Genomic DNA, 20,635 nt, shown 5'->3' on the forward strand with positions numbered 1-20,635 from the left:
CTAGTATTCCTACGTTTGCTATATTGAACTGAAACTTCATAACGCCAATGCTCTCAGTGTTACCAGATTTAAAAAGAACATACATACAAAATCATTTGTGTTGTGATTTTATGAGTATGGCAAAGCAATATAATTACTAGAACTCAATGAAAGTAACATGCTGCTCTTACATACAATGCTTTGAAGTGCTGAAAGTTTATATCAATTAATTTGACTTATTAGGTAAACAAAACTTAATAACCTGGAAAAATGGCCAAAAGCTGATACCTCTGAACTCAGCGTGCATTGAATATAGGTGAACTGGTTAGGAAAAAAGCTCCAAACAATTATGGTTCCCCCCATTTTTGAACTGTTTTTATATCACTGAAAACCCTTTCAACTGACATTCAAAAAGGTTCCACTACGCTCCAGTGGACACATTTTAACCTTCCTGTAGTTGCGAAAGAGAACCAAAGCTAGAGACAACTCAGCATCTCAAATTTTATGAGAAGTCCACATTTTTTCAGCATCTTACTCAGGTCTTAAATGTTGTTTGCTTATAAAACGTATAGTGCCAATACCCCTCACAGAAAAGTTAGTTTTAAATTGCAGCTGAATAGATAGTATTAGCAATTCACCATCAAAATAGTAATTTTTTCTGTAACTCATAAGTTCCCCATGAGGGAAACCTATTAAGACAAACCTTCAAAAGTGAGAACCTTGCTTACAAAAGACCCATATGACAGCAAAATAAGATAAAAGCCTGACCTTCTGAAGTCCTCCATTCTCCTCCACCAAAGGAGGAAGAGCACTGGTGCTATTGGTAGATGGTGGTTCGACATTGTAGTCACGAAAGCAGCAGAATAAGGTGCTAAAGATACTTCGACTCCTCTGCTTCTTCAAGCTGATATTACATTGGGACACTAGGGAAAAAAAAAAACAGCAGAAAAATAAATTCATGTAGGCACAGACCTAATTTTCCAGATCACAATGACTGAATTTAAGATGCATGGTTATTACCTCAGAAGTCCTTCTCAAGTCTTAAGATAACCTCACAGAGATTTTCCATCATATTGTGACCCCCCCCCTTCCATTTCAACACATTGTTTCCTTGCCGAACTCACACAGTGACATCAGCCTATTACTAACCAACCTGCATCTCTGCACAATCAAAGGTTTTGCCATACTAAGACACTACATTGAGAGTTTTCCTAGAAATATCGAAAGTAGATACTGTAAATTACATGAAATAATTTGCTGCTAAAATACGTCTTTGGACAGAGGAAGCAAACAGGACTGATCTAAAACAGAAGAGACCCAATAAATGCCTACTGATGCCCTGACATGCCTTCTAGCCAATACATGATCAGGTGTGAAACATTTAAACTCCTGCAAGCGTCAGAAAAAGATCTGAGATGTTCCTGAGTTTCCTCTGTTATGTTTGACAGCCTTGCCGGAGGACAAAAGACTCGACACTGAGGCAGCACTGTGAGCTGCAACACTGGCTGCAGGAACAACTCTGGAGAGGGTGTTACTACAGAAACAGGAGTCCTGGCCTTTCTTTTCAACTTGCTTATTGGTCTACCAAGGCAAAAAAATCCAAACTGGTAAAAAATTACATACAGCTCAATGAAAGCAAGTGTAGTATTTTTAAAGACTAAAAACCGTAGATAAAAGCAACAGTTTGGAGAAAAGAAATGCACGTAAAACATCTAGTGATTTCCCTATGATTCAAACTCCCGAAAATTATATCTTGAACACACATTAAAATAACATGAAATAACACGAAATAACATGAAATGAATAAAATAAAATAAAATAAAATAGATTTGGAAAAAAGTTTTAGAATATTTTAAGTAATACTCGATTTGATCACCAAATATTTTAATGATCTGTTGTTAGCTAGAAGTATTTGCTTCCTGCATCCGAGTGCAATACCCGACAGATTCAGCACTCTCCCAGGGCAGGGGCAGGCAGGTGCACCCTCTTCATCTCGTGCCTTTCGCGCAGCCCGTTCTTCTTTGATGTTTATCTACACCACGGCAACATATGGTACTGAATGCTATCGATACTCAACTTGTTAACATCACATGGTAACACAATGAGAGACAACCATGTCACGTGCATCTTGTAAACAACCGCTTTACCACAACTATTGCCGTGAAAACTGTGCAAAACCCAATGCCACGCACCCCGTGCCAGAGACAGGCACCCCCCTCTGCTGCACCGCCGTACCTTGGCCAGGACCCACTTACCCTCTCCGTTAAGCAGAGGAGTATCTTAGACTATAGAGATTTACGGCTTTCTTTTCAGAGTCAACAAATGATTTCATTTAAAATACACGCAAACAAGCCCAAACAAGTTATTTTTTATTCTTTTTTTCACAGCTATGTAGCAGCGCATCTTAAAGTAGCAAACTTTAAAAGGTGGATTACACTGGGAAAAAAGGATGCTACGGAAGTTGTAGCACCAAGCAGATGAACAGCCATCCACGCACTTACATAGTTTGTTTACATTCCGCATTAGAAGGAACAAAACAGTCCCCCAACCCAAAGTTGGAAGGTGAAATTCTTAGTAAGTCCCATTACACACATCAATATATAATTCCCCACCTTTCCTCCTCTCTCAAATTATTAGGGAACTGCCACATATATCTACCTTCCTCCTGATACTACACATATATCAAGTGCAATCAAGGCAACTGGCAACGTAAATACAAATAACACAATTACTAACACAAAAAGAAAATCTCAGTGGGAGAAGAGTTTTGTACGAAATGGAACAAATCTCCTGTGGAAGAATGAAGGGATATCATCGCGCTCTGAAGTCAGAAGGTGTGCAGGTACACACGTGTGCTTTGACAAGAAAGCCTCATGGTGCAGATTTTGAGTGAACTTTCAAGTATTCTCTGAAAGTAGAAACAAAATCTTTTGACTTTGAAGAGTCAGCATAAGCTAGACATCAGTATTTTCTCCTCTCAAAGCACTTGTGAGGTGTCTAACAGGTCCAACAGTAATATTCTGTTCTCCATATTTTAGCAAATATGGAAATGTGTGCTATATTTTTCCACCTTAGGGGAGTGAGCAATGCTCAGGTTCAGTTACTAATTGCTACTAAGAGGAAAGTGTACCAGTATCAAAAACTAAATGGGTTTTATAAACTTTCACCATTTAAAGAGCGCTCAGATAACAGAATAAAGCCAGAATTGTGCACAGATTTGTGTGCGTCTGTGTGTTTAAGGAAGTGTTTCATTACTTTAAAGACACTTGTAAACTGAAGCCAACCTGATCACCGCTTTTCAATACCCCAGTTAAACAGAAAACATATGCAAAACTCTTGCCATTGGTGGTATATGTTACAGTAAGAGACTCATTCTCAAAATGTCACATTCCGTTTGCAACAATTTTGCAGAAACTTGCATTTAGAAATCCCCGAAGCTGCCTATGCAGCTATTAAAGACTTTTTCAAAACAGGACTCAAGAAAATCTGTATCACAGGCGCAAGCAAGTTTGTTGCAATACCATCCAGGCAAAGGAGAACTCCTTTCTGACCTTAAATGTTGAAACATGCTGAAACTTGAATGGGAAGAACAACGCTGTGTGTCCTGTTCTCTACAGCTAGTGCCACAGAAACCTGCCTAGTAATTTGTATTTTGTTTTCAGCCTCTACTTAAAAATATGACAGCCAATAATCAAATTTGAATACTTAAAATAGAAATGCTCTTACACAGCATTTATCATAAGCTTTTGTTTTTCCTGGACTTCATAAAATACAAGAATGTAACATTAAACTTCATTATACAAACAATTTTTATGCATAAAATAGTCTTCCCAAAGCCAAGACTGCATTTTATAATAAAGTCCAGTTTATATTCTAGGCTGGGATTACTGTAGGTCTTCAACGCAGGATCCATTTCTATAAAGTTAATAAAAAGTGAGAATGCTAAGCAAGAAAAACTAATTAGCAAATGTTTGCATAAGAAATGTTGCAGAGTACTTCTGAGCTTAGTCTTTGGGAGGTTATTGAATACAAACAGCACGCAAGGCAAAAATGTACCGAAACCACATCATGTTCATCCCCAAACCTCATAATGCTTAAGATCAGACCATGGATGGTCCGGACGCGTGAAGAGCCATATTAACAGATTACAGGATGAAGTCCCAAATTTTCCAGAGAAATTCTGCCCAGTAACAACGACAGCATTTAATGGAGAGGCGTGAAAGCAGGGATGCTGCATGGGCTCCGATGGCTACGGCTTTATAACGACATTTGTGGCCAAGAGACGCTCGAACTCCTCATCTCTAGCAATTCCTCCGGTCTGTTTGTATCTTGCTGCTCTGAGCTGCTGTTTGTAGCAAGCCTTTCAATCAGGTATGAATTACAGCAGCGTTTTTAAATTCATAAATTCGTAACAGCCTCGGCTGCACAGCAGATCCACAGGAACAGCATAAACACTTGGGAACTAACATTTCTCTTTTCTACATAGAGGACTGAAAGAGGCAGTAAACAGAGTAAATAGTCTAAATAAGCATTCAAAAATCTCAGACAAAAGCTACTGATTTGTCCAAATCATTTAAGAATTCTTGTTTTCCTTGATCAAATTATACATTTCAAATGGACACTCACGTTCACTTAGTGAAATACTTGTTCTAGGAAAAATATTCCTTCATGTTGTTTTTAATTTTGGCAGTTTTGCCATGCATAATACAGTGGAGTTTCAAATAGGTATTTCCACTAATTTAGGTATTATTTTAAAGATATCTGGTTTTTTAATGATATGTTATAAAGGCTCTACTGCGACTTAATAATTTCAGATGCAGTAAGGCACAGAAGTTCTCAACTGGCTTTACATGCCATGCAGTATTAACACACACAGGTATTGCATACATAGAAAAGATTTGCACCGTGTCTCATTTTGAGCAACCATGACAGTGTTGTGCATCACAGAAAAGAGTTTCTCCTTCCTTAGTTACACGGGACCAAATGCAATGGGTGTGCTCTTCGCTAGATTTGCTTTTCTTGAAGCGCTGACAGTACATACAGGTAACAACTATAACTCTGAAAATGTAAAGAAGCATTAATATTGAATCACTACCATTAATTTAGGTATTCTGAATGCCAGCACATTTTAAAGAGAAAAAACTGCAGAGGACAAAACCCGGCGTTCCTTCCTTCCTATAGGTAAGTCCAGGCAGTAATGATGCTGGAGTGGTAAGCTGAATTATCTAAACTCCACGTCTGACCAGCATCCAGCATATGGACTTTAGAGGACTTTTCCTTTTTTCCCCCCCTCCATCTTTTGGGAGTTGGAACTCATTTCCTACGGTATCCACAGAAATACTATACCCATTACCACTACCACCACTGAACGCTGAAGACAACTTCAAGTGACCTTTTACAATCTTAAACACTGCATACCAAACACTTAAACACTGCATACCGAAAAAGCCCAGGCAAAATAACTTCGCAATATGAAAGCATGTTACCCGTGAAAGCAGAGAAGACTGTAACCAGCAGATATCTGCAGAAAAGTTGAAGGAAGGAACGACGCAAGACTGGAGCGATGCTTTCCCTGAACACCATCCCAGGTACACTGTAACTGCAGTTTAAGGATTTCCTTACCTAAAGACATCAGCTGCGTATGTAACAGTTCTCAACCAACTCCTCTTCCGTGACTTTGTCCCATCACGTTTTGAACATACCCCAACTTTTAGTGCTAAAAGTATCCTGGGGCAAGAAGGTCCACAGCTCAGTCAAGTTTAGCTGTTTCATAACTCTGACCCTCCTTGTTTCTTATCTTTGTACCTTCTCTAATTCACATTTTTGAGCAGGAGGAGGGGGACTAGAACCGTACACAATGTCCAGGATGAAAGGAGAAAGCACCATGAATTTATACACCCACACAATGCTTTGTTCTCTTACTTTTCTAACAATTCCTAATATCTTATTTGTGTTTTACAAGTGAGCATTGGGCTAATGTGATTTTTCAGAAGATCTTATTACAACACCAAGATCTCTTCATTAGTAGGTATTTCAGGCATCACTGCAAATACAAGTCAAGAATTCTTATCTCTTCCCATGCAGAAAATTGCACGTGTACCTACAGTTAAGTTCATCTGCTATTTTAGAGGCCAGCCATTCAGAATCATGTTGCCTTCCTACAACTCTTCACAGTTAAGATTTCAATCTATATACACATTCATATACATGCACACACATTCATATACATGCACAAACAAACACACATCCCTTTCCCTTACAATTTTTGTTGCCTTATTTCCTTATTCCCTTTTCCATATAGCTTAAGACTACACTGCAGAGCGGACTGCAGAGATCCCTGTGTAACTTCTTCCCCAGGGATCTCATGGAGGTCTGCAAGAGCCTTCAGCGAAGCACTTTGTCAAATTATCTGAATTTCTAAAAGATTATTTGCAGACAGGGTCAGAAACAGCAACGCAGCTCTCCCTGCCAGAAGGGAAGTCCCTCTGGTCCAGATTTCCCCCAATTTGAAAGTGCAAGGTCTCCCCGTAATTTCCAGATGCTCTCCTGCACTATTTCTAACGACAAGCCTTGCTGCTCGTAACCTGTGTGCTACCTGCTGCTTGCGCCCAAGTTAATCCTTGAATTGCCTGCAAGTTTCTGGAAGTTAAAGATGGTCCACAGAACTGTGCTTATTAAGGTCTCCTGTCAAGTCCTAACGAACCCAGCACTACTAAGCCTGGGGAGGGGGTTCAAGAAAAGATAAAGACAAGTTTTAAAATAAATTAGTGCAATCATGTAAGCTTAAATAGAAGATACCGTAGTGGGTGGTTATACAAACAGAACAGGAAAAAAAAAAACCAAAACAAAACAAAAACCAAACCCCAAACGTTACAGACATAGGTTATAACAGAAATTAATACAAGAGCATGCTAACAGAAGTAATCCACAGCATCTTCTCAAGTCTCCTTTCACTCAAACCATCCTTTGGAGGCAGAAGTGTTGCGCTGCTGTTCTCCCACCAAGATAGTTCCAATAGCAGCACAAGTTACACAGCAAAGAAAAAGCTTTTCCCTCATGCACTGTATCTAAAAAAAGTTTGGGGCTTCTCCCATCAAATTTTGCTGGAGTTGTGTGAAATTACAAAAGCAGATTGTTGCGCAGCCGTCACACAAGAAACCCCTTATTGCTCCAGGAAGCCACCATGGGATGACTGGAGGGCTCCTAATCCAGCCCATCCCTCTGCAGCGCATGAGTGAGCTAATTACTGCTGAATTTTTCCTAATTAAATGAATGCAATAGCCAGTCCTCTCGAATAATATAAACTGGATAATGAAGAGACTTTCCATGCGCTTACAGATGAACTTGCTAAATGCAATAAAATGAACATCTGTGTATCGTGAGCTCTCGGTTAACAAGTTTGTTTATAATACAAAATGGAAAGATTCAAGTCAGAATAAAGGGGTATTAAACAAAGCCTTTCTTCAAAAGGAGGCAGTTTCAAAATTTATACATCATTAGAGATGCATAATTTCCCAATCTTCCTAAAAGGTTGCATTTCATCTTATCAGAAAAACATAATTTTATATCCTACATGACTCAAGCGAGAAACAGTTAAGTAGCAGAAAACTGGCAACTTTGCTCATGCAGCTCCTATTTTTGTGATGTATTGACCAGGATAGAAATTATTTTACAGTACTTGATGCCAAATCTGCATGTGATGCCCATATAACTGGTTTTAAATGCCATTTGCAGTTTATCATTGAAAGGTTTAATCTTCCACATGAGCTTTGCAGAAAATATAGCAGTAACAGCAGTGTCGCATACCTGAAACAACCACCCACAACTGGTTTAACCTTCAAACATGCATAACCCAAGCAAATTGCTCTGTTTATACTGGGCATGATATACCCCAGAACTACCTTAATTTCAACTGAAGCTGGCAACTTCTCCCCCCCCCCCCAAACATAATTACATACACTTAAGGTTTTGTTTTTTCCATTCAAATTATTTCTTTGAAGGGAGGGATCCCAGATTAGTTTAGTGAAAGAAAAATCTTTCCAAAACGTTTAACTATCCCCCGCCAAATCCGTTCCCATACACTGCATTAGTAGTCTGCTCTGGATGGAGCTGATTGCATGGCTAGGGGGCAAGAAATAAAAGCTTAAACACGTAAGACAGGTGGGGACATAGGGGAAAAATAACCAAGTAACTTAGTTTTTCTTTTGAGATAATCTCTTCTTTATCTCACTTTAATCTATTTAAAGTAGGTCACTGCACTTGGATCTGAAAAAAATGTCAATATGATTTATGAACTTTTAGGAATTTTAAGAAGAATTAAACATTACTCTTATTAACCCATTCCATGATGTTTTGGAAAACAAGCTCAGAAGTTGCACCCATACACTAAGATAAAATGGTTATGCAAGAACATCTTATCTTATTCAAAGAGAAGTTATCTAGTGGATATCAGAACACTACAGTTTGCTTTCCATACCTGCAAAAGTCCTATAAAAATACATTTTCACATAGTACCCAGGACAAAAGGAAAAAAATCATCGCGACGAATGTTAATTCAAGGCAGCTAAAGCTACACGAAGAAAAAAGACCTCTACCTAACCAAACAAAGCTTTGGAAACATTTTTGTTGCGGCAGCTTAAAGCAAAAAACTTCTTTTGCCTTACATAAATTATTTATTACAGTCCTCAAATCTGGATGAATTAAATACCTGCTATTGTTGTTGGATGCTCATTTTCTAAGGATCAGAAGTAGTGAAATTCTGAAGACACTTTTGTAATACACGACCGAGAACTCAGCATTGCTGTCTCCGTACAAGGCTGTGATGCATCATGAGATATATATAGAGCTAGTAAACGTTAAAACCAGCAACTGTACACTGAAGCCTCTTAACTGACAAGGAGGGATAAGAAATCACGAAAAGGCTCAAAACAGCACATAAACCTGATGGATCGCAAGGCAAATTCCAAAACCATACAGCAGTTGGCACACTTCAGTCTGCACACTGAGGTTTGGTTGGACATATATACACGTGATGGTATAATCTTCATACCATATGCATCAGCTTCTCACATAAGCCATGATTTAAACACCTGTGCTGTCTTGCAGTGCTGCAGCATTCAAAGAATTAAGAGGGTTGCGACTAGGAAATGCTATGTTAAAGGACAGGTATCTGTCAAAGCTAAACTCCTTGTATTTATTCAGCTCGCAGACTGAGGGCAGATCCACTGCTTCAGGGGCACCCACATTTAATAATGAAGCTGAAAAGTTAAAAACTGTTTGAACATTCTAATTAACCCTTTGAACTATGTTCTGAGTGAAATACCTTCAAGTTCAAATTAAATAGTGCAGATTTTGGCCGGCTTCTTTGCTGCTCCAGTGCTTGACAAGCTAACGGGGCTATGCTGAGACCACTTCCAATTTTGAGAAGCAGCACGTGTAGATCTGTATCTCCAAAGGACTGAAAAGTAGGTCTCCTTGTGATCCAGGAAGGAACTAATTAACAGTTAGCACTTTCTTTTTTGTGCCTGTATCGCTTGCCACTGGAACAGCCAGGGACAGAAGATGGATGAGAATACGAAAGAGAAGTTAGGAGATGTCCGCTTCTAGTAACTCCTTCAGCAAGATGAGCCAGGGAGCTGCTGTACCTTTGCCTTCTATGTAGACAACTGGACAGTGTTTAAACAGGAGCTGAACATGCCCATCCAGCCTTCTCTGGATTCTCCTCCGAGCTAGAGAAGAGCCCGAGCTGTGCTCGGTACCTGTCCTGCGCTGGCATCCATCCACCTGGTCCAGCCACCTCGCAGAGCATCTTGCGAGAGAGCACCAAGGGCCCGCAACGGGGTGCCCTGGTCTTCAAGGCTGTGCATGCTTGCGTCCTTTTCGCATAGGACTAAGTAACTGCTGAACACACTAAAAAAGGCACTACAAGGACATGCAAGATTTTTTTTAATGACTATATGCATATATGCACACATATGCAGCTCACAGTCGAACCTTTTCCTAGTATTCACTTTTTTTTGAGAAGAGCCATGGCACTTCATAGGTTCCAGAGGAGCCTACAGATATAAATTCTCAAAACATACATCTGCTTAAAAAAAATTAATAAAATTAGTAAATAAAATAAATAACTAGCCACACCCCACAAAGTCACTCATCCATCAGCTGGTAGTCTGAAACGGTAACAGAGCTGCCACATGTACAAAGGACCAAAACCATTTAAAAAAAAAAAAAAAGATAAAAAATTAAAAGAAAGAAAACCCCCTCATCTCACTTTCACACTACACACAAGGCAAGGTTGCAGCGCTGGAGTTTAATGTTTGTTGGCAGAAGTGATCAAACTCAAAGTTTTTTTTCCTTTTGTTAAAACAAAATATTTCACTCCTGAAGTGCAATGCAAAAGCGATGCTTCAAAACAGTTTAAGGGCAAAATAAAATACAGCAAATAACGCAAAAATAGCTCCAGTGCCAAAAGATTACTACTATTTTTAACTGGATGGAAAACGAAGCTAAGTGAACTACGCAGGCAACATTACGGAGACGTCTTATGCTACAAAATAAACATAACTTTTTGCAGTGACATTATGGAGCCATCTCTCTGTCCATATAGTGCTTCACTAAGTTTAATGTTCTGTCTCGGCCACAGTGATCTGCAGTGTAGAAGAAATATCCATAGAATCTGATACATTTAAAGCACACCGTGAAGATTCACTTTAAAAAATACATTTTCTGTAAAAAAATCTAAGCATTTCAGAAGCTGCAGCATTTCTTCGTTGTTTGAGCAAGGACCGAGCTGCTCGATTTGGAGATTTTCCCAGCGCCGAGGTTTGGAGCGGCAGTTGAACAGGAAATACTGCACAGTCTGTGCATGCATTACATTCCTGTCCCGCCCCGAGCGGGCGGCCAACAAACAAACCTTTCTTCTAGTAAAAGAGGGGGAAAAAAAAAAAACCCAGGCAGACTGCACAAAGTTCACCAGCAGATGTGGCCTATGAATCCAAACCGGCCTTTTCTGCTGATAAAAAGAATTCGATGCATTTGCAACGTTGGTGTAACGTCACGGTTTTGTGAAGCTGGATCAGCAAAGTCCTGGAAGTTTAAAGATGCAAAATCTGCAATGCTGAGCTTCTGCAGGGTGCTGTAAGTGAGCAGTAATTGCACATATGTCAGAGGGTTTATTTTAAGAAGGTTTTGCCAAATATTAGTAGCAGCTTATGATCAAGCTGCAACAGTCGATCAGAACTGAATTTTGTACAGCAAAAAAGACCTATTCACAAAAAAGACGATTGTTTTATTTCCATTTTATGTGCAGCACTGAAGAACAAGGACTCGGTGCTGAAGTTTGTCTTCAACCGTAAAGTAACAAACAGAATTAGTAACCAGAACATATGTTCGTGTATCTCGACCCTTTTGAATTGCTCCCAGGTTGGCCTCTTATATCTTGGAAGATATTTATTAATAATTTGTTAAATACTTGGGAGGGAAGGCAAAGGAGAAGCAAACAAATGGAAACATGAGCAGCACATGGGGTCAAAATGGCAGTATCTCGGAGTTTGTTAGTCACGGCTGATACCCTCTGGCATCAGAAGAGGATTAGAGTCAAAACGGCAATGAAGCAAATGTAAACAAGCATGTGTTTATAGAGCAAAAATATGTACAGTATCCGATCTGCTCTGCCTTGGATTGTGCTTACATGTAACATGGTGGGAAAGGCAGAAAAGAACAGCTCGTCGAATGCCGAGTAGCTAAAACAGAAGAAAAGCAGAGAGAAGCGAGCAACAGGCGGGCACCTGAAGCCATCGTGCAACCAAAGCAGTCAGCAGCTTTCCCCAGACATTAATTTAATTCAAAACTGGTATAATAAAAAAAAAAAAAAAGTCTTTGAACCGAGGCTGATTAAACAGAGTGAAAAACAAGCTAAAGAAAAGCACTTCTGCAGAGTGCATTTTCTTATTACAGATGGTACGAATGGACAGACAGACAGACACTCACACGTGGCCTCTGCGACCCCAGGCCGCGTTTTCCTTAAGAAGTTATGCCATGAAATTGGTATAAAGTTACTGAAGAGCTGTAAAAGCCCCTTCTTCTGTGTTCCACGGGCACCGTGCAGTGTGTAAAACACCAAGCTATCCACCTGCCGCACGTATTTTATCCAATCAATTAATTTTTCAAGTCAAAGTGTGATCCAAACCCCAAGAATATTGCCAGGCACCATACCGATGATCGGCTCATTTCCTTATCAAGTTTGTCCAGTTTAATAAATAGATGTTTGGGGTTTTTTTCCCCCCAATGACCAAATTCACAACCTGAGGTTGTGAAGTTAAGCTGAGTTTCTTTCTGCCTCCTGCCGCAAACAGGTTGACTCAAACACAGGTGACAGTTTTGGAACTCTTTTTTTGACTTGAAAAGTATGAGACAAGTGGTTCACCCAATCCAAATGTAGAAGAAATTCTACTCTCTTTCCCCTCAAAAATACTACTACACCTTCAACCAAAGCCTTACCAAAACCTCACTCATCTGAGGAGAGTAAGCTTAATTTACTTTTCCTAAATATAGCCGTAAGATGTTCCCATAGAGACAGCAACATTCCCAACTGTACTTTTTGCAGCAAATACTTCAGTGAGACATCAAATCCAAAGTATTAGTCTATTTTTGCAAGCTTTCTCATCTCTTTCCTAGGAACAGCTCTTCTCTAGCGGATTCATCTCACAAAATGCTGTTAAAGAGTGCTCCCTTGCACAAAGTTTTGTTTCTCCATTTCGCTTTAGTGAATTTTTCCTATCCCTGGGGATATTTTGGGACAGGCTACAATTCTCATTCCTGCCAAAGAAATCGCTCATCCGAAGTTTGCTCCCCAAAAGATACATCCCTAATAGGGAAAAAATCAAACTAGGGTGCCTTTTTTTTTGTAGCTCCTTTGATGCCTATTTCCAATTACCACTTGTTTGTCCCAACCCATTGCTATTTTGTGGATATTGAGTGCCGTTCTCATAAAACATCCACTCTGCAAGAAAGTACACATTTAAAACAATGGTGTTTCTGGTAACGTGTTTTATAGAACCAAAGCCATTGTAATCACATAATTTCTGGAAAAGACTCCGTCTTAATGGAGTAAGGAACATTCATGACTATTGATGGAAGATCTACCTTCTTTCTTTGGAAGAAAAACAGAAGTTGTGTAACTTCAAAAAGATATTGACTTCAATAGAGATGTAGTTATCTGGACCAATTACTGGTTTTCTGCATTCCCCCTCCAGCTTCCTCCAAATTTCTCTGTATTATGAAACCCAGATACAAAGGAAGCAAGAGGAACCCCACTCATTTGGAAGAAGGAACTTTCTCTAAATCACTGTATGACCTGTGCTTCGGTTATTAATATGATCCAAAACCTAAAAACACTCTTGAAATCAAGTTACAGCCAGCATACAGCTAGTATCACTTTAGCAGGTTATTTGAATCCAGTGCTTCTGTGAGCAAAATTAAACCATCAGATTTTGATTATGAACTTAATCGTTGCATGTTTAGTTGCAGGGATTTCTCAAGGAGCAGTCAGTAAGATACTTGAGAGTATCTGCTCAGACTCAGTAATTTCTCCTTCAGCTTTAGCTTCCATGGAGTAGGTTTTACCCAACCTTAGATTACCCTTGATAAATTCATTTTTTTTAAATACTTGCAATATTTATGAACATGTAATGCAAGCGCATATTACAGAGAGAAAAATGTTTACAATCTTATTTGCTGCCTTTTTTCTTCAAGCTATTGCATCCGCCCTCACCAGTTAAGCTAGAAAGAATTTTGATGAATTTAAGTTTTCAATAAGATCTACACATATTCAGTAACTATATTAAATCTAAAGTAATTACAACATCAACCACTGTGGTTTTTCAATTCCATGGAGGTGTCATCTGCAGAACAGCAGCACTGCCAGCTATCTCTGACGAAAATTTTAAGCTGCAGTTCGTCTCTCTGTAACAGAGCATCTATTGTTATACTCCTAAGTAAAGAAGTAAGTTAAAAAAAAAACAACCCACACAAAAGCATATTGCAAATTCTCATTAATAATTTGCAAAAATACCCAGCATTGCCCTGGTGACGCATGAGCCCCCTCTCCTCGGCTTTCAAACTCCTCTTCCCTGGGGCGTGTTTAAAAAGGCCAGCAGCATACATGCTGCCATTTTCGACAGACAAGGGTAATGTTCTCATATTACGTTTAAAACCCCTAAATGTCTACCTGAATCCTGATCAACTACAAAAAAAACCCCAACTGACTGCAAAGGAAGGAACAGGCAAAACCAATATACATCTGACATTATTTAAAAGTGTTTGAGTCTGATACAGAGATTTTTCACTTCCTTACTGGCTGGGTAGGTATGTTGTACCAAAACATAAAGCTGAACTAAATATCAAAATCATGTTTAAGAAAACGTTCAACTTACCTCATTTAGCAAGTTCAAAATTTATATAAAAAAAGATAAATGTAGTATTTCACATTAAGAATTAAAAAGCCCGAAATGATGACTACCAACAGTCTATAAGGTAATTCAGTCAATGCCAGCAACCACTGTAACAGCATGGACCGGAGGTACTGCTTAGTATTAAGTGTATTTTCAACTGATCCCAAGAGATGAATTGGAAAATATTAATTCCTAGCTCTTCTGACCTTATACTTTGGACTCAAGATTATTTCACCCATTCAGCATTCCACGACCATTGAAAGCGGCACATTCCCACCTGGAAATATGATATTCAGAAAGCTAAAACTAGATTAAGACTGAAACAAAAGATACAGGAAACTGCAAGCTTTGTATGATAAAGTTACTACAGTTTTGACACAAAAAGCAGCGAAACTTGCCCAACTTCCAGCAATTCCTCTCTAGAACAAAGCCACATTTTATTGCCTGCTTAGAAATTCAGATAATAAAAAAAGAAAATAAATTATTTTTTCTTATTCCATTACGCTTAACAGAAGGGGATTTTTTAAAAAGCATTTCGGTGCCTTAAACAAGTACTTAGATGCTTCTACCAAGCTGACAGTTCAGCTGCAGGTTGGAACAGCTGCAGACACGTTTAATTGTTTCTCAAAATACCCAGAACATCAAGTACTTTTGACCTATTTGAAATATCCTAAACTTTGTACTAAAAGGAATGCACACAATTTAATACCCATGCTTTAACAACCCTGTGAAGCAGAAAGCTAGCCACTTGCTATTTTACATATAAGTCATGAGAAAGCATTTAGAACTGACCGCTGTATAATAACTGGAGATGTTAAATAACCAGTGTCTTCAGGACTACAAGTTTGGAGAAGTTAAAAATAAACTGTTTCCTTAATTCTACCATGAAAAAAAAAAAAACAAAACCCAAAACAGTACAGTAACTTTTTCTTGTTTACTGAAGCAAAACCGATGACATTTGTAATTATGTGGATACATTCTACAAAACCCACTCCTGTTATCCCCAAACAAAGGCCATACAGTGATCTTATCAAAGGTAGAAAAAAAGAAGGTAAAAATAGCACCGGCGCCCATTAACAAAATTAAAACTCCTTCCTAGCTTACTTCTTCAGGATGTGCCTTTGTGCTAATTGTAAGGGATAACCAAGGCATGATGCAACAGAAATTACTCTAATTTTACAGCTCGCCCAGGTCCCAGCCTCTCTCAACCTACATTCTTGCCCAAGCTGTTTATGCAGAGCACTTCCAAATCAGCTGGTCTCTGCCCAATCTGGCAAAAAAACCCTGTTTTCCTTCATCACTAATGCAGTGGCAAGGGTGAGCCGTTTATTTAGTACATAATGACAGAATACTATCCCCACCACTTTGCATCCTTTTCTTTCTTGAGATAAAAGAGCCAGACTTTTACCATTTACATTAAACAGATCTTACTGTCCTGTTGTTCTTGGCGCTAAAGAAAGCCAGGTCTTGCAGAGCACTTACTCTTCATCTCTCAGGGAGGTAGGATCCTTGTCTTATTACCAGCACTTCTAATAGCAGAGGTCCCAATTAGGCTCAGGGGAGAGAAGCAGCTGATGATCTCATGCAGGAGCCCAAACCAGATGACCGATCCAGTACATTTATTGCACTTAGCTTAGATGGAAAACCCCAGGCATATGGACCCATAAATGTTAAATCATATTAGTCTATACCTATGTATATACTCAAGCACTTAGAAGGTCATCTTTAGGATTTGCCCCTTCTCCTCTCCCAAAAATAATAAGCTCTAACCTTACAGAACCCCAGCCAAGCACCGACACTCAGCATCGCTCCTCTTCAGTCACTTCACGCTCTCTGCGCAGCTCTAACTGACTCGGACTTTGCCAGTCTGCAGTTACAATGCCCGCACCGGCTCTGCAAGCAGGTGTTCGCACAACAAACCCCCCTGCGATGTGGGTCGTAACTCAAACTGAGACGGAAAAGGGGGACAGCAACAACAATTTCTAACTGAAAACTGTACGGGTGCCTCCGGGATGTGTACAGCAAAACTTGCATTGAGAAAAGCGTTGCCTAAGACGGTCGCACCTGCCACAGCTGTGTGTGCTGTTTATCCTAACAGCTTTAAAAATCCCTTTTGGCCCGAATAACGAGTATTATGTCCTGTACTATAACACGGCATAAGCAATTTTAAAAGCTTTCTTCTGGCTACTGGCTGAGTGCTATCAGTTTGGGCAGAGCCTCTCCCTGCCCATTTAGCTCCCCCTGCCCAGCCCCAGCATACTCAATGAATTACTAAAATCTAAACAGACTTCTGCATTTGAATTAATCTCCCAGAGCTATACAGAGCTAAAGCAGAAAAGCATTGTATGCGATAGCACGCCTGCCGCAAAACAAGATAAATATCTGGCATCTCTCCCGCCCCTACGTAACCAAAACGAGGAGGAAAAATAGCTGCATATCGGCTTGCTGCATCACTGCCTTTCTTACACGATCATATTTTTCTTGGGGACATAGGAAAACATGACAAGAGAAATGCATGACCAAACACGATTTTCCCAGACCAAGATTTAACAAAGATCAACAGTACAAACCCGGAGCTAACTCTTGGAGTACTATGGAGACATTCTCCTTTCTGCTCAAGAGCTCTGCTCCAGTACTGCCTGTGCAGGAACAAAGGCACGAGTCCCCTCCCACGGTCCCAACACAAGCAAGGAACTCCAGCCCTACAAAATAAACAAAGTGAGGTCCGGTGTGTTTAAGACACACGCTGCCAAAAAGCTCCTGCCAAGACCCGGAAAGCTGGTGGTGGGAAGTTTCTGGGTGGTAACGCATGTCCACATTGAACAGAACTATTACTATTTTTTAATTCATAATTAATTAATTTTAGTAATTAATAAAAATTATTAATTTACTCAATAATTTTCTTTTAATGCTATCATTTTAATTCTGTCATTTCAGCAGCTCCAAAGTAATTTCTATGGATATTCTCCTTCGCCTCCTGGTAGCTCAGTCATCAGTCCAGCTGACCACAGGCAGCGTTCACAAAGCCAAGCTGATAAGCACTTGTAGGGAGTAATTCATCTGATTTGTCTACACTAGAACCCACCCTAAAAATGCCAATTTTCTTTTTTGTTTCCCTCCACTGAGAGCTGCTGATGAATAGCTCAGCTGTTTATATTGCAAACATTTACAGTTAGGGTAAAGATCACCATCCCCCACACCACTTCTTTAGTCTTTCCTGTAAGTCAGCGGAGTTGGCCAAAACCAGAAACAATCCATCACGCTTGCTTATCCTAAAAATGCTGCAAAATAACCCCTTCATTTAATCCTTCTGCTCCTCTATCCATATCAAACTCCAAACTATTAATCTGCATATCCAAAATACAAATGGAAAAAGTTGTTCATATGAAAAACAAAACAAAGCACAGGACTAGGAACACGAGGTTCCTCAACAAGGCTGAATCAGGAACACTGGACATCAAATGCAACCTCCTGCACCCACAATGAGCTGCTGAGCGTACCCCAGCTTTCACGATTCCTGGGGACTCCAGCGAGTTCCCCATGCTATGTTGCAAGAAAAATGCCATGATACAGAAAGTCTGATGACAGAACATTTCATGGAAGATTATTTGCCCAAAATATTATGTGTACTAGCTCAAAGACCACAACACAATTCACAAGGGAAAGAGCTTACACAAACAGGGCAAAGCTTCTGGATGGACTTTCACAGCAGTTTTTTCTCCACTCTTCCTCCCTACTTTTGCCAAGGGTGAAAGTGGAAAATTTTTTCATACAGAAGATGCTTTGGACACCTAGTTATGCAGTACTTAAGCAAGCACATTATCCACAAAACTTCAGGTTTTTTTTTCCTCATTTGAGAAAACTCAATTGTTCAAAGATCTTATTTAATCAGCTAGCGCACATTTACAGGTGAGCCCAAGCATTGAAGAGGCTGTTTCACCCCTTCCTTTAATGAAAGATGAGCACAACCTCCAAATACCTTCGACAAGCCACATGTTAAAACATGCTTCACCACCATCCGATAACAATGCGAGGTAATTACAACACTTGTGTAATGTTTGTGCCTGCTTTCTGGCCACAGGTTTTCAGTTTCCCACCACTATCTTAAGTCTTCTGTTCAATCCCAAAGATAGGTGTATCTTCATGAATTAAGAAGATTAAGAAAATCCAAGTTCTACAAATCTGCGACATTCCTCCTGCCCTTCTGCTTATGGTGCAAACATCTGTATCTGTTTGTGTTTTATGTCATTGGAAAAATCATAGCAAACATTAAGGAATGTGGCTGGAAGTAAGTATGTAAAAAAAGAGCTAGAAATACGTAGTTTCTCTTGCAACCGCAAGTTTTGGATACTTCCATTAAAAGGAAAGACAATGCAAAAATCCAGGTAATGCCAGAAAGTACTAACTGCTCCAAGTAACAACCGGGGACATCGAATTGAGGTTTCCTTAAAACTTCAGGTCAAGTGACAAAAGACAATGCTGTATTGTACTTCTCAATAGGATATATGTACTGCAAAGAGAAAAAGGTCAACCCCACCAAGACAGACAACCAGTTAAAGTCTAAAGAGAACTACATTCGCTTTTCTGCTCCACTCCCAATTTCCATTTTTTTGGACAAGTGGCTTCATGGGTTTTATACCATGGTTCCTTGTCTATAGAACAACTTTTTAAACCCAGGGTAAAAACCACCTTCAGAATATTTCCTGCTTCATTTTTATTCTTAGGTAAGGCACAAATACAGCCTTTCACTAGGAGCTTGGGGCTGAATATATATTAAAAATTGAGAAGTGCTCGTATAACTTAATAGTAAGGTCTAGAGGAGTACTTAGCTTGTAACATCCTAACTTTATTCCCTTATCACAGGTAGCATAAATTCCTGCAGTGGTATCACACACAGTTTTATCCAACGTGTTCTAGAAGCGACGTTAACCGTATGTAGGAAATACTGCTAGATAAGGACTGTAACATTTAAGTAATAATTTAAGTTATGCCTTCCACAGAATATAGTTGTGGTGTTTGGTTATTACTAATTACAGATATTTTTTCTATTAATAAACTAATTGTTGCATAAGATTTGAGTAAGGCAATGGAAAAACGTATCTTGAGAGCTCTTGTCTGAACATGCAACTTGGTATTTCTTTTCCTTGAGTCGTTTCAGACAACTAAACCAACCACCTAGGAATGAGACAGTACACTGAAAAATACAAATGAAAAAGATGACTAAAGATGGTGTCACTTCGCTTATACTTATTGTTTATAGCGACAGGACAGCAGAAAATATAATCACAAATATAGGTTTAAAATATTCCAGATTGAAAGAATTTATTGTATTACATAATGCTAAATGCCTTTAATTGTTTTTCCAAATTCCATTTACATGCCATAGATAGAAAAGCTCACACACATTTTGCCTGCCTTAATAAACCAACAGTGTATATATATATATATATGCATAAATGTATGAATACATTACATGCATATGTACACATCTGGAAAAGCTAGCTTGAAAGTTGTACAAGTAACAAAAATATGTAGCCCAGCCCTGTATCCAAACCAGAGAGGTAGTAATTCTTAGACATGGACTTTAAAGCAACTTCAATAAACAGTCACTCTAAAAAGCATATTCTAACCAGAATTACCCTGACCTTTTTTTAGGAATTCATTCCAGCAACGTTGTACAAATCATTCAATGATCCTATCAGCTTATTTTCAACAAAATTCTGGTTCCTTTTCCCTGAGGAAATTCCAATAGTACTTGCATGCACCACTCCAGTATTAGCAAGAGTTAGAGTCCTTTGCATTGTTTTTTTTTTCCTATACAGATAATGTATTCTTCAAGTTCATTTCTACTGAGGGGAGAAGAAAGCTTTCAGCTTTGCCTCCCTCATGAATAATACATTACAAATTTAATATTAGAAAACACATCTTCTTTTTAAGCCTCCAGAAACAGTACTATATTTGCCCTATTACTTTGAAAGGATTCATGTACACGTTTAAATAAGGGTAAACCATAAGCTCCTGTTTTCCATAATTAAGCTGTAACAAAATATTTCACCATTTATCAGACCAATTCTAAAACAATACTGTATAGCTTTATAACTGCCATCAAAAAAGATAATCACTTACCGTATCCACAATAGGGAGTATAATACATTTTGGTCCATAACTCAGTGTTATAATCTGAAGCGGAACAGATTTTCTCAGCC

The 20,635-nt window shown here is 39.1% G+C and overlaps 1 protein-coding gene across 5 annotated transcripts in view; it reads right to left on the reverse strand.

Annotated features, from left to right (window-relative positions):
* The window catches only part of CTDSPL (CTD small phosphatase like), an 85,707-nt gene that overhangs the window by 36,143 nt on the left and 28,929 nt on the right, over positions 1-20,635 (reverse strand). For all 5 annotated transcript variants that reach the window (XM_075144279.1, XM_075144280.1, XM_075144281.1 and 2 more), the window contains exon 2: positions 748-902. In XM_075144279.1, coding sequence (XP_075000380.1) covers positions 748-902 — 155 coding nt within the window. The remainder of the gene's footprint in view (positions 1-747; positions 903-20,635) is intronic.

The sequence above is a fragment of the Calonectris borealis genome, chromosome 2 (genome assembly GCF_964195595.1).
Source record: "Calonectris borealis chromosome 2, bCalBor7.hap1.2, whole genome shotgun sequence".
In the NCBI taxonomy this organism is placed as follows: domain Eukaryota; kingdom Metazoa; phylum Chordata; class Aves; order Procellariiformes; family Procellariidae; genus Calonectris; species Calonectris borealis.